General features: G+C 38.2%; 1 protein-coding gene across 4 annotated transcripts in view; it reads left to right on the top strand.

The window, feature by feature from the left end:
• ARMC3 (armadillo repeat containing 3) overlaps window positions 1-15,544 on the top strand; it is a 123,982-nt gene that overhangs the window by 24,150 nt on the left and 84,288 nt on the right. For 3 of the 4 annotated variants that reach the window (XM_010367559.2, XM_010367557.2, XM_010367560.2), the window contains exon 3: window positions 604-721. The exons of the other annotated variant lie outside the window; for it this stretch is intronic. In XM_010367559.2, the coding sequence (XP_010365861.1) occupies window positions 604-721 (118 nt within the window). The remainder of the gene's footprint in view (window positions 1-603; window positions 722-15,544) is intronic. 4 annotated transcript variants of the gene reach the window in all.

Raw genomic sequence — 15,544 nt, 5'->3', positions numbered from 1 at the left:
CTAGGTTTTATTCAATTTTACATTTTGTTATATGCTCTTTTCTAGTGCTTTATTGTTTTACATATGTAATTCCTGCTTTTCTAGAGTATAGTGGTTGGAAAGCAAGTATTGATTATTGAGATGGTCATGAAATAAAATATATACAGGTATTCAAGGATTTTGTGTATTGAATAAGCATTATAATATGTCATTTGGTAAACATCTGTCATGCGCCAGATGACGTGCTAAGTGCTTTACATACATGGCCTCTACTCCTTTCCTTGCTCCTTTGAGATAGGTACTATTATCCTCATCAAACAGAAAAAGAAATTGACATTCTAGGAGCATAATTCATTTGATTCCACATGGCTAAATTGAGAAACTAGACCTGTCAGATTGCAAAACATTTTGCTCTTCCCACCATACCCCAGGCATTCCAGTGCTGACAATTGTTTCTCTAGTGGCTGATGTTTTTTAAATGAAAAACTTTGCGGTGCACTTGTTGGGCAGTGACCGCATCCTTTTTGCAAGATTACATTCTCTCTAAGTTTTAAGACCCATTCATTTTTAATGTGATTTTTAAAGCTCATATGTGAACCTGATCGTTTTCTTTCTGCCTTTCAGTTTGATCCATTAATGATTGAAAGCAAAAAAGCAGCCACTGTGGTGTTAATGCTTCGTTCTCCAGAAGAGGAAATTTTGGCTAAAGCATGTGAAGCCATTTATAAATTTGCTTTAAAAGGTTTGGGTTTTTTTCAGTTTATCTTTCCGTTTCATTAATTTCTTAAAATATTTACTACCTCTTGGGCACTTTTCTTCCTAGTCTTTAACTTATTTGCTGTCAGATGAATTATTTCAGACAACCAGAATATTATTTAATGCATTACCTAAAAGCAATCTCTCTCCCTGAGTGCCTAGCTTAATCTTAAGGAGTAATTTAGTCACTGGGTAGAACAGTCATTCTGAAAGTTTCATTGTAGTTTTAGAAATTGTAAACGTCACAGAAACTAAAAGAACTCCTAATAGTCAAAGCTGGAACAATTAGAACAACAAAGTAAAGTAGTACTGGCTTATAATCCAAGTGGAAAATAAGTATCCATGTATCCATACTGATATAAATGAATGAATGAATAAATGGAAGAGAAGAGACAAATGATTCCTAATAGTTTATGTACACTCTTGACTTCAAGAAGGTGAAATATAACTCCCCACTCTTTGAGTGGGAGATGCACAGAGTGATTTATATCCAAAGAGTACAACATAGTACTGGGGGAAAATAAGCTTATAATGGATAAACCTGACAAACACTACACCTCAGCTAGGTGATCAAAACTAACACCACCCATCTGGGCATGGTGGCTAATGTCCGTAATCTCAGCACTTGGGGAGGCCAAGGTGGGTGGATCACTTGAGCCCAGGAGTTTGACACCAGCCTTGGCAATGTGTCAAAGTCCCATCCCTACAAAAAAAAAAAATACAAAAACTAGCCATGTGTGGTGGTGCATGATTGTAGTCCCAGCTACTCTGGAGACTGAAGTGGGAGGATCACTTGAGCCCAGGAGTTCAAGACCAGCCTTGGCAACATGGCAAAACCCCACCTCTACAAAAAATAAAAACATAAGTCATATGTGACGGCATGTCTGCAGTCCCAGCTACTCAGTAGGCTGAGGTGGGAGGACTCTTGACCCTGGGAGGCAGAGGTTGCAGTGAGCTGAGATTGTGCCACTGCACTCCAGCCTAGGCAACAGAGAGAGACCCTGTCTCAAAAGACAAACCAACCAACCAACCAACCAAAAAAAAAAAAAAAAAAAAAAAACCCACCAACTGTGATAAGTCCTATCAATAATAAGTGCCCTTGACATGATGTGATAAAAATGACACTTTATTTCTGTGTTATTTTTCTTAAAAATCCATAACCCCACTCTAATAATGATTTTTTAAAATCAGACAAATCCTGGTTCAGGTACAAAATACCTAGCTGATGCTCCTCAAAACTGTCATGGCTATCCACAACAACCAAGTCGGAGAAACTCACATAATGGAGGCATTATGACTAATGACATAGGACCCCGGGACAGAAAGAAGATGTTAGGTTAAAACTAAGGAAATCCGAATAACTAAGTGCATTAGTTAATAATAGTGTCTTCATATTAGTTCATTACTTGTAAAAAATGTACATACTAATATCAAATATTAATAATAGGGGAAACTGGGTCTGAGGTACATGCAAACTCTTTGTACTGTTTTTGTAACTTTTCTGTAAAACTAACATTGTTGTAAAACAAAGCTTATTTTAAAACTGTAAATATTACATATCAGGTTCTATTGAAAGGTTTATTCACAGAGGATTTATTTTATTTTATTTTATTTTATTTTTTTTTGGGGGGGGGGGACAGAGTCTCGCTCTGTCGCCCAGGCTGGAGTGCAGTGGCCGGATCTCAGCTCACTGCAAGCTCCGCTTCCCGGGCTCACGCCATTCTCCTGCCTCAGCCTCCCCAGTAGCTGGGACTACAGGCGCCTGCCACCTCGCCCGGCTAGTTTTTTGTAGTTTTTAGTAGAGACAGGGTTTCACCGTGTTAGCCAGGATGGTCTTGATCTCCTGACCTTGTGATCCACCCGTCTCGGCCTCCCAAAGTGCTGGGATTACAGGCTTGAGCCACCGCGCCCGGCCCACAGAGGATTTAAAAACATACAAGATGCTTATATTTTAGTGCTCATATTACTACAAATGGTAAGATTAGACTCATTAATTTGCATGACATTTTAATTGAGAATATTAATTTGAGAGTTTAGTGTAAGTAAACTGGTTTTTTAAATAAAACATTTCAAACTAATATAGGGACAATTTTGTTTTAAATAAATGATATTTGACATATTGTGTTAGAAATTGAATTAGAGAACAATGAATCATTCAATTAGCAAAGGGTACAATACTCACCTTTCTTTGTCACTCAGGTTATCATTGAGGATCCAGATGTAAACCAGAGTGTTTCTGGAAGGTACTATATCTTTTTGAATGGATGGTGTAGAATCCTGGGTCAAATTTCAGGGAGATATTGGATTGTGCATCTATGGCAGCATGAATCCCTTTCAGTCTAATAGAGTCGTTATACATCATCTGGCTGTCACATGTATCTAATTATGTGTTATCTCTTTTTGCATAACATGAAGAAATAGATAGGAATGTATTTCCTATGAAATCAATACAGAAATAATTTTAAATCTGATGTTTTATACCAGTAGTGTTTTCTAAAATTAAAAAAAAATGATAGGACTTTGGCTTCTGGCCAAGATGGACCACTCTACTGCCTGAAACAATGAATGAAACAGACCCAATATGTGAAAGTAGAGTAGACTTAGTCTATTGGCAGAAACAATGAAGGAAAGAAACCAGATATATGAAATAACAGTTGACAAGACTATCAACATCAGACAATAAAGGGCAGTGACCACTGAGAGGTAGGAAACAAGGGAAGTAAACTCTATGACTGCCTCAGATTTTTGACTTCAGAGAGCTTTTTGGCCATAGCACTGAAAAGGGTAACCTGGTGAACTCTCTGAGTTAAGAAGACAAACCTAAAAGTCCAGAGAAATAAAGGCATTTAGAGTTTTCAGGACAGAGTAAAGGAGAGGAATGAGTTTCACAAAGGGAGAACTCAGGAGATCTGTAAAGGGTCCCATTCTTGTATTTAGAAGAGTAGTGAGCAGCATGTATATGTGAGATAAATAGTTGGACAAAGAGGCAGCCAAAGGATTGGGGTTACAATGCCTGGTGCTCACAGAGGGCTAGGAGTAGCGCGCCTGTTCCATTAGTCAGGCAGAAACTTCAGAATTCATGGAACATTGTGTAGAATACATAGAGGAGTCTTGCCTCAGTATGAGAAATAATTAGTCCTAGATTGCGCACTGTTCTAGTACCACCTAGTAAATATTAAAAGCAAGACTTAGAGACTCCGCCTCAAAAAAAAATAAAAAATAAAAAAAGCAAGACTTGAAAGGATCAGGTTGCTTCCAAGTAACTTAATTTGTCCCTGAAAAAAATCTTAAGAATACAGAAATATCCATTGCCCAAGAAGGTAAAATTTACAATGTCTTGCATCCAATAAAAAAATTACCAGGCATGAAAAAAAGCAGAAAAAATGCATAAGATATAAATCAATGAGTAAATCAAATTGACCCAGATGTTAGAATTAGCAGGAAAAGACATTAAAAGATTAATTACAACCGTATTCTATATGTTTAGAAAGTAAAAACATGGAAGCTATAAGATAGACCCGAATACAACTTCTAGAGATGAAAACTTCAGTGTCTGAAATGAAAAATACATAGGCTTTGATTAATGCAGATTAGATGCTGCAGAATAAAAAGATTGATGAATCTATATGTGTAATTGGAGTCTCTGAAAAAGGGAGATAGGGACAGAAAAAGCATTTGAAGAAATAATGGCCAAGGTTTCCCTAAGTCTGATGAAAACTCTAAGTCCATGGATCCAAAAAGTTTGTCAAAACCCAAGTGTAAAGAATGTGAATCAAACTATGCCACAGTACATTAAAATCAAATTGCTTAAAACCAGTGATAAAGAGAAAATCTTAAAAGCAGCCAGAATCAGTAAAAACATGTTACATTCAAAAAAGATAAGGATGACAATAGATATTAAATAACAAATTATAAATAAGGATGATTTATCATCAGAAATTTCACAAGTGAGAAGTCTATAGAGCAACAATCTTTAAAGAATAAAAGAAAAATAAAAACTTTCAACCCAGAATTACTATCTAGAAAAAAACTTTCAAAAACTTAGGTGAAATGAAGTTTTTATTAAACATAAAAAAGCTAAAATAATTTATTTCCAGCAGATCTACACTACTACTTATAATGAAAACAGGCCTTTCAGGCAGAAGGAAAATAACACTAGATGGAAATATGGATCTACAAAAAAGAATACAGAGTGCTAGAAATGGCAACATATATATTTTCTTTGTTATTTGAATCACTTCAAAAGCAAATTTATTATTTTAAAACAAAATAATCATATATTGTGCAATTTGAAACATATGTATAAACAAAATATATGGCAACACCAGCCCCAAGGCAGAAAGGGAAAAAAAATGGAAGTATACTATTGTTAGGATCTCATATGTGAAGTGCATTAATAGCACTTGAAAGTAGACTGTGATACGTTAAAGATGTATACTGCAACCCTAATGAAACCACTAAAATAACAAAATAAAGAATAATATTAAATAAGAAAATGAAATAAAATAGAATAAGTAACATTCCTAGAATACATAGAAAATAAGGCAGAATATGAAGAAAAAAGAAAACGTGGAATAATGGGGCATATAAAAAACAAATAACGAGATGGTGGATTTAAACCTAACCATATCAAAAATCAAATTAAATATAAATGTCCTAAATACCTTAACAGGGAGAAATTGGTATACTGGATAAAAAGCAAGACTACACCACATGTCACCTTCAAGAATTGCACTTTATGGTTTTAGGTCTAACATTTAAGTCATTAACCCATCTTGAATTAATTTTTGTATGAGATGTAAGGAAGGGATCCAGTTTCAGCTTTCTACATATGGCTAGCCAGTTTTCTCAGCACCATTTATTAAATAGGGAATCCTTTCCCCATGCTTGTTTTTGTCAGGTTTGTCAAAGATCTGATGGTTGTAAATGTGTGGTATTATTCGTGGGGGTTCTATTCTGTTCCATTGGTCTATATCTCTGTTTTGGTACCAGTACCATGCTGTTTTATAGCCTTGTAGTATAAAACAGTATAAACCAGTACCATGCTGTTTTGTAGCCTTGTAGTATAGTTTGACGTCAGGTAGCATGATGCCTCCAGCTTTGTTCTTTTGGCTTAGGATTGTCTTGGCAATGCAGGCTCGTTTTTGGTTCCATATGAACTTTAAAGTAGTTTTTTCCAATTCTGTGAAGAAAGTCATTGGTAACTTGATAGGGATGGAATTGAATCTATAAATTACCTTGGGCAGTATGGCCATTTTCACGATATTGATTCTTCTTATCCATGAGCATGGAATGTTCTTCCATTTGTTTGTGTCCTCTTTTATTTCGTTGAGCAGTGGTTTGTAGTTCTCCTTGAAGGGGTTCTCCTTCATATCCCTTGTAAGTTGGATTCCTAGGTATTCTATTCTCTTTGAAGCAATTGTGAATGGGAGTTCACTCATGATTTGGCTCTCTGTCTGTTACTGGTGTATAGGAATGCTTGTGATTTTTGTACATTGATTTTGTATCCTGAGACTGCTGAAGTTGCTTATCAGCTTAAGGAGATTTTGGGCTGAGACGATGGGGTTTTCTAAATATACAATCATGTCATCTGCAAACAGGGACAATTTGACTTCCTCTTTTCTTAATTGAATACCCTTTATTTCTTTCTCTTGCCTGATTACCCTGAACAGAACTTCCAACACTATGTTGAATAGGAGTGGTGAGAGAGGGCATTCCTGTCTTGTGCCAGTTTTTAAAGGGAATACTTCCAGTTTTTGCCCATTCAGTATGATATTGGCTGTGGGTTTGTCATAAATATCTCTTATTATTTTGAGATATGTCCCATCAGTACCTAGTTTATTGAGAGTTTTTAGCATGAAGGGCTGCTGAATTTTGTCAAAGGCCTTTCCTGCATCTATTGAGATAATCATGTGGTTTTTGTCTTTGGTTCTGTTTACATGCTGGATTACATTTATTGATTTGTTTATGTTGAACCAGACTTGCATCCCAGGGATGAAGCCAACTTGATTGTGGTGGATAAGCTTTTTGATGTGCTGCTGGATTTGGTTTGCCAGCATTTTATTGAGAATTTTTGCATCGATGTTCATTGGGGATATTGGTCTAAAATTCTCTTTCTTTGGTGTGTCTCTGCCAGGCTTTGGTATCAGGATGATGCGGGCCTCATAAAATGAGTTAGGGAGGATTCCCTCTTTTTCTATTGATTGGAATGGTTTCAGAAGGAATGGTACCAGTTCCTCTTTGTACCTCTGGTGGAATTCAGCTGTGAATCCGTCTGGTCCTGGACTTTTTTTGTTTGGTAGGCTGTTAATTATTGCATCAATTTCAGAACCTATTATTGGTCTATTCAGGGATTCAACTTCTTCCTGGTTTAGTCTTGGAAGGGTGTATGTGTCCAGGATTTTATCCATTTCTTCTAGATTTTCTAGTTTATTTACATAGAGGTGTCTATAGTATTCTCTGATGATAGTGTGTATTTCTGTGGGATGGGTGGTAATATTTCCTTTATCATTTTTATTGCATCTATTTGATTCTTCTCTCTTTTATTCTTTATTATTCTTGCTAGCAGTCCATCAATTTGTTGATCTTTTCAAAAAAGCAGCTCCTGGATTCATTGATTTTTTGAAGGGTTTTTTTGTGTCTCTATCTCCTTCAGTTCTGCTCTGATCTTAAGTTATTTCTTGACTTCTGCTTGCTTTTGAATGTGTTTGTTCTTGCTTCTCTAGTTCTTTTGTGATGTTAGGGTGTCGATTTTAGATCTTTCCTGCTTTCTCCTGTGGGCATTTAGTGCTATAAATTTCCCTCTACACAGTGCTTTAAATGTGTCCCAGAGATTCTGGTATGTTGTGTCTTTGTTCTCATTGGTTTCAAAGAACATCTTTATTTCTGCCTTCATTTCATTATATACCAAGTAGTAATTCAGGGGCAGGTTGTTCAGTTTCCATGTAGTTGAGTGGTTTTGAGTGAGTTTCTTAACCCTGAGTTATAGTTTGATTGCACTGTGGTCTGAGAGACAGTTTGTTTAATTTCTGTTCTTTTACATTTGCTGAGGAGTGCTTTACTTCCAATTATGTGGTCAATTTTGGAATAAGTGTGATGTGGCGCTGAGAAGAATGTATATTCTGTTGATTTGGGGTGGAGAGTTCTGTAGATGTCTATTAGGTCTGCTTGGTCCAGAGCTGAGTTCAATTCCTGGATATCCTTGTTAACTTTCTGCCTCGTTGATCTGTCTAATGTTGACAGTGGGGTGTTAAAGTCTCCTATTATTATTGTGTGGGAGTCTAAGTCTCTTTGTAAGTCTCTAAGGACTTGCTTTATGAATCTGGGTGCTCCTGTATTGGGTGCATATATATTTAGGATAGTTAGCTCTTCTTGTTGAATTGATCCCTTTACCATTATGTAATGTCCTTCTTTGTCTCTTTTGATCTTTGTTGGTTTAAAGTCTGTTTTATCAGCGACTAGGATTGCAACCCCTCTGCTTTTTTTTGTTCCCCATTTGCTTGGTAGATCTTCCTCCATCCCTTTATTTTGAGCCTATGTGTGTCTCTGCACATGAGATGGGTCTCCTGAATACAGCACACTGATGGGTCTTGACTCTTTACGCAATTTGCCAGTCTGTGTCTTTTAATTGGAGCAGTTAGCCCATTTACATTTAAGGTTAATATTGTTTTTTGTGAACTTGATCCTGTCATTATGATGTTAGCTGGTTATTTAGCTCATTAGTTGATGCAGTCTCGTCTTTACAATTTGGCATGTTTTTGCAATGGCTGGTACCAGTTTTTCCTTTCCATGTTTAGTTATTCCTTCAGGATCTGTTGTAAGGCAGGCCTGGTGGTGACAAAATCTCTCAGCATTTGCTTGTCTGTAGAGAATTTTATTTCTCCTTCATTTATGAAGCTTAGTTTGACTGGATAGGAAATTCTGGGTTGAAAATTCTTTAAGAATGTTGAATATTAGCCCCCACTCTCTTCTGGCTTGTAGAGTTTCTGTTGAGAGATTTGCTGTTAGTCTGATGGGTTTCCCTTTATGGGTAACCCCACCTTTCTCTCTGGCTGTCCTTAACATTTTTTCCTTCATTTCAACCTTGGTGAATCTGACAATTATGTGTCTTGGAGTTGCTCTTCTCGAGGAGTATCTTTGTTGCATTCTCTGCATTTCCTGAATTTGAATGTTGGCCTGCCTTGCTAGGTTAGGGAAGTTCTCCTGGATAATATCCTGAAGACTGTTTTCCAAGTTGGTTCCATTCTCCCCGTCCCTTTCAGGTGTGCCAATCAGATGTAGATTTGGTCTATTCACATTGTCCCATATTTCTTGGAGGCTTTGTTTGTTTGTTTTACTCTTTTTTCTCTAAACTTCTTTTCTTGCTTCATTTCATTCATTTGACCTTCAATGACTGATAACCTTTTTTCCAGTTGATGAAATCGGCTACTGAAGCTTGTGCATGCATCACATAGTTCTTGTGCCGTGGTTGTCAGCTCCGTTGGGTGATTTAAGGACTTCTCTACACTGTTTATTCTAGGTAGTCATTTGTCTACTCTTTTTTCAAGGTTTTTAGCTTCTTTGTGATGGGTTCGAACATCCTTCTTTAGCTCGGAGAAGTTTGTTATTACTGATCACCTGAAGCCTTCTTCTCTCAACTCGTCAAAGTCATTCTCCGTCCAGCTTTGTTCTGTTGCTGGTGAGGAGCTGCATTCCTTTGGAGAAGAGGCACTCTGATTTTTAGAATTTTCAGCTTTTCTGCTCTGGTTTCTCCCCATCTTTGTGGTTTTATCTACCTTTGGTCTTAGATGATGGTGACATACAGATGGGGTTTTGGTGTGGATGTTCTTTCTGTTTGTTATTTTTCCTTCTGACAGTCAGGACCCTCAGCTGCAGGTCTGTTGGAGTTTGCTGGAGGTCCACTCCAGACCCTGTTTGCCTGGGTATCACCAGCGGAGGTTGCAGAACAGCAAATACTGCAGAACAGCAAATGTTTCTGTCTGATCCTTCTTCTGGAAGCTTCATCTCAGAGGGGCACCTGGCTGTATGAGGTGTCAGTTGGCCCCTACTGGCAGGTGTCTCCCAGTTAGGCTACTTGGTGGTAAGGGACCCAATTGAGGAGGCAGTCTGTCCATTCTCAGGTCTCAAACTCTGTGCTGGGAGAACCACTACTCTCTTCAAAGCTGTCAGACAGGGACATTTAAGTCTGCAGAAGTTTCTACTGCCTTTTGTTCAGCTATGCCCTGCCTCCAGAGGTGGAGTCTACAGAGGCAGGCAGGCCTCCTTGAGCTGTGGTGGGCTCCACCCAGTTCGAGCTTCTGGTCTGCTCTGTTTACCGACTCAAGCCTCAGCAACAGCCCCTCCCCCAGCCATGCTGTCGCCTTGCAGTTCGATCTCAGACTGCTGTGCTAGCAGTGAGTGAGGCTCCGTGGGTGTGGGACCCTCTGAGCCAGGCATGGGATATAATCTCCTGGTGTGCTGTTTGCTAACACTGTTGGAAAAGCACAGTATTCGGGTGGGAGTGTCCCAATTTTCAGGGTACCATCTGTCACAGCTTCTCTTTACTAGGAAAGGGAATTCCCCAACCCTTTACGCTTCCTGGGTCAAAAAATCTTAAACAGTTATGTACCAAACATGACATCTTCAAAATACATGGAGCTAATAATGCAAGGAGAAATAGATATCCACAATTAGAGCTGCAGACTTAAATACTCTTCTCAATAAATGAAAGAACAAGTAGACAGAAAATATATAAGTATATAAAGGATTTGACATTATCAATGAATTTAACCTAATTAATATTTATAGAACACTTTAAGAGCAGCAGAGTACATATTTTTTTTAAGTGCATACAGAACATTTATCCAAATAGATCATATTCTGGGCCATAAAATAAGCCTCAATAAATTTTAAGTGATTCCAATAACACAAAATATATTTTCATACCACAGTGGACTTAGAAATCAATAATGTAGAAAACTCTGGATAATTGTTAAGTAGTTAGAAAATAAATAACATACTTTTAAATGACTCATGAATCAAAGAAGAAATCAAAACAAAAATCAGAATTGAAAATTAAAACACAGTAGGCTGGGTGCGGTGGCTCAAGCCTGTAATCCCAGCACTTTGGGAGGCCGAGACGGGCGGATCACAAGGTCAGGAGATCGAGACCATCCTGGCTAACATGGTGAAACCCCGTCTCTACTAAAAAATACAAAAAAATAGCCGGGCGAGGTGGCGGGCGCCTGTAGTCCCAGCTACTCGGGAGGCTGAGGCAGGAGAATGGCGTGAATCCGGAAGGCGGAGCTTGCAGTGAGCTGAGATCCGGCCACTGCACTCCAGCCCAGGCGACAGAGCGAGACTCCGTCACAAAAAAAAAAAAAAAAAGAAAAAAGAAAATTAAAACACAGTAAAGGATGCTACTAAAAGTATTTAGAGAGAAGTTGATTGCACTAAATGCCTATACTGGAAAACAAGGAAAGTCTCAAACCAATAACCTCAACTTCTATCTTAAGAAACTAGAAAAAGAAGAACAAGGCTGGGTGCAGTGGCTCATGCCTGTAATCCTGGAACTTTGAGAGGCTGAGGTGAGCAGATCATGGGGTCAGGAGATTGAGACCATACTGGCCAACATGGTGAAACCCCATCTCTACTGAAATACAGAAAATTAGCCAGGTGTGGTGGCGCGCATCTGTAGTCCCAGCTACTTGGGAGGCTGAGACAGGGGAATCTCTTGAATCTGGGAGGCAGAGGTTGCAGTGAGCCGAGATCATGCCACTGCACTCCAGCCTGGCGATAGAGTGAGACTCCATCTCAAAACAAAAACAAAAAAAAAAACAAAAAACAAATTAAACCAAAAGTTAGTAGTAAGGATGTAATAGATATCTCAGTATAAATCAATGAAATAGATAACAAAAAAAATTGATGAGCCATAAAAATGAAAAGCTGCTTTTTGAGATCAATAAGAATGATAAACCTCTAGATGGATTGATAGACAAAATAAGAGAGAAGACAAATTATCCATATCAGGAGTGGGAGAAGGGACATCACTAGAGATCCTACAGATATGAACAGGATAAAAGGAATATTATCAATAAATTAATACCAACATATTCCACAACTTAGATTAAGTGGACAAGTTTATTTCAAGATATAAATTTCCAAGCTCACTAAAAAAAAGACAGTTTGAATAGCTCTATATTACAAAAAGTGAAATTTGTAGTTAAAAACTCTCTCACAAACAAAACTCCAGGTCCAGATGATTTTACTGGTGAATTCTACCAAACGTTTAAGGAAGAAATAATACCAATTACACACAAATACTTTCAGAAAATTGAAAAGGATGGCATACTTCCCAATTCATTCTGTGAAGCCACCACTACTATATAAAGGCCCAAATAGAAAAAGGCAAGAAAAGAAAGAAATCTGCAAGTCAATATGCCTTATTAACATAGATGTAAAAATTCTAAACAAAATGTTAGCAAATTAAATTCAGCAATGTATAAAGAAAGCTAACACGTTATGACTAAATGACTCTTATTCCCAGATTGCAAGGTTGGTTTAATAACTGAAAATCAATCAAGGTATTTTACCATGTGTGGCAGGTAGAAAAATAACCCCAAAATATCTACATCAGAATCCCTGGAAGCTATGAAAATAGTGTGTTACATGACAAGGGAGAAATAAGAATGCTGATAGAATTAAGGTTGCTAATCAAATTACTTTGAGATGAGGCGATTACCTTGGATTATCCAGGTTGGGCCAACACAATCACAAAGGCCCTTATTGGTGAAAGAAGAAGGCAAGAGAGACAGAATTGGAGAAGATATGATGGTGGACACAGAGGTCAGAAGGGTGTGATTTCTGGCTTTGAAGATGAAAGGGACTCACTAACCAAGGCATGCTACCTGGAAAAGAAAAGGAAATGGATTCTGCCATAGAGCTTAGCTCCCAAGGAGCATAGATAGCCCTGCCAACATTTTGAATTTCACCTACTGAGATATATATCAGACTTCTGACTTTCAAACCATAAGATAATAAATTTGTGTTGTTGTTAAACCACTAGTTTTGTTATTACAGCAGCAATAAGAAAAAACATTTTTTTAAGAAAAAAGAAAAACCATATGATCATCTTAATACATGCAAAACAACCTTTTTGGCAAAATCCAACATCCACTCCTGATAAAATATGTCTGCAAAGTAGGAATAGATATAAACTTTCTCTACCTAATAAAAGATATCTACAAAAAACACCTATGCTTAACATCACACTTAATGGTAAAAAACTGAATGCTTTTCCCCTAAGATCAGGAGCAAGAGAAGGATGTCTTTATTCAACATTGTATGGGAGGTTCTAGCCAATGCAATCAGGCAAGAAAAAGAAATAGAAGGCATCCAGAAAATGTGTAGTTAAAAACTTTCTCAAAGATTAGAGAAAGAGGTAGAACTATCTCTATATTTGATTTATAGAAGATGACATAATCTGGCTCTGTTCATGCACCCTAATTATTTTGAGATTAATTCGTATTGTAGCATTTCTTTTTATTGCTATTCCATTATATGGATTTACCACAGTTTGCCTGGGTCATATGGTAGGTGTACATCAACATTTTAAGAAACTGCCAAACCATTTTCCAAAGTGATTTGTACTGTTTTATATTCTCACCAGCAATATATGAGGGTTGTAATTTCTCTCTACACTAGCTGGCACTTGTTGCTGTTCATCTTTTTAATTATAGTAATCTTTGTGGGTGTGAAGTGGTATCTCATTGTGGTTTTAATTTGCATTTCCCTAATGACTAATGATGCAGAGAAAATGTACTTTATCATCATTGTATATCCTCTTTGGTGATGTATCTGTTCAAATCATTTGTTCATATATATTTTAAAATTTGGTTGTTTTCTTATTCAGTTTTAGAAATTATATATTCTGGATACACATTCTTTATTTCTGTATCAGACATATATTTGCAGAATTTTTCTCACAATTTGTAGAATTTATTTTTTAAAAAAATTCTAGACTTTTTCTGTAAGCAGTTTTAGGTTTATAGAAAAATTAGGCCAGACACAGTGGCTTATGGAGCCTGTAATCCCAGCACTTTGGGAGGCTGAGGCAGGAGGATCACTTGAGCCCAGGAGTTTGAGACCAGCCTGAGAAACATAGTGAGACCCCATCTCTACAAAAAAAAAGTTGAAAAAAAAAAATTAGCTAGGCATGGTGGTGTTTGCCTGTAGTCCCAGCTACTCAGGAGACTGAGGTGAGAGAATCACTTGAGCCCAGGAGGTTGAGACTGCAGAGAGCCATGATCACACCATTGCATTCCAGCCTGTGTGACAGAGCAAGACCCTGCCTCAAGAAAAAAAGAAAAGAGAAATGAGAAGTAGAGTTCCCATAAACTCCCCTCCACAATTTCGGTTTTCTCTATTATTACAGTTATCTTTTGCATTGTATTAGTCAGGATTCTCTAGAGAAAGAGAACCAATAGGACATATGTAGAAATATATGAAAAGAGCCGGGCGCGGTGGCTCAAGCCTGTAATCCCAGCACTTTGGGAGGCCGAGACGGGCGGATCACGAGGTCAGGAGATCGAGAACATCCTGGCTAATACGGTGAAACCCCGTCTCTATTAAAAAATACAAAAAACTAGCCGGGCGAGGTGGCGGGTGCCTGTAGTCCCAGCTACTCGGGAGGCTGAGGCAGGAGAATGGCGTAAACCCGGGAGGCGGAGCTTGCAGTGAGCTGAGATCCGGCCACTGCACTCCAGCCTGGGCGACAGAGCAAGACTCCGACTCAAAAAAAAAAAAAAAAAAGAAATATATGAAAAGATTTGTAATAGGAATTGGTTCACATGATTGTGGAGGCTGAGAAGTCCCACGACAATACCATGTGCAAGCTGGAGAATAAGGAGAGCCAGGGGTGTAATTCAGTCTGTGTCCTAAGGCCAGAGAACCAAAGCTGCTGTAAAATCCTGGAGTCCCGAGGCCTGAGAACAGGAGTTCCCATGTTCCAGGGCAAGAGAAGATGGAAGTCCCAGCTCAAAAAGAGAGGATTTTTCCTTTTTACACCCTCTGTTACTCAAGCCCTCAACAGATTGGATATTGCCCACTCACACTGGTGAGCGCACATCTTTACTCAGTTCAGAGATTCAAATGCTAATCTCTTCCAGGAACACCCTTACAGACACACCCAGAAACATTTTAGTAGCTACTTGTGCATCCCTTAGCTCAGTCGCTTTGGCACATTAAATAAATGTGATGACATCTATAAACAATTCTATCAAATCTACAAAAAAGGGCTAGAACGAATTAATTATGCAAGGAAGTATTTGTTGAGTTTCTGTTACATGATTGGCACTGTGCTAGGCACCAAGGTTATGAGACAATAGGGCATCTGTCCTTACGGGGAGTTATCATGGAGTAGGTAAGCAAAACACAGAGGTTGTTAAATGATATGACAAAAATACAACAGGATAAAGAGGGATAAGAAAGATTTGGATGTGGTGACAGTAGATAGGGTGATTGCGAGGGACTGCTCCAAGGAGGTGCAGTGTGAGCTCAGAACTGAAGACAAGATGAAGCCAGCTTTGTAAACAGGGGAAGGAAGAGGAGGAAATGTCCGGGATGCCTGTCCTTTAAGTTTATTCTGAGGGAAATATGAGTGTAAGCCAAGAATAATGTGAAAGGCAAATGGCAAATAAGAAATTGGAATGGGCCAGGCGCGGTGGCTCAAGCATGTAATCCCAGCACTTTGGGAGGCCGAGACGGGCGGATCACGAGGTCAGGAGATCGAGACCATCCTGACTAACATGGTGAAACCTCGTCTCTACTAAAA

This window comes from Rhinopithecus roxellana, chromosome 11, assembly GCF_007565055.1.
Source record: "Rhinopithecus roxellana isolate Shanxi Qingling chromosome 11, ASM756505v1, whole genome shotgun sequence".
In the NCBI taxonomy this organism is placed as follows: Eukaryota; Metazoa; Chordata; class Mammalia; order Primates; family Cercopithecidae; genus Rhinopithecus; species Rhinopithecus roxellana.
The sequence above is the reverse complement of the archived record's forward strand: the minus strand, read 5'-3'. Positions and strand labels throughout refer to the sequence as shown.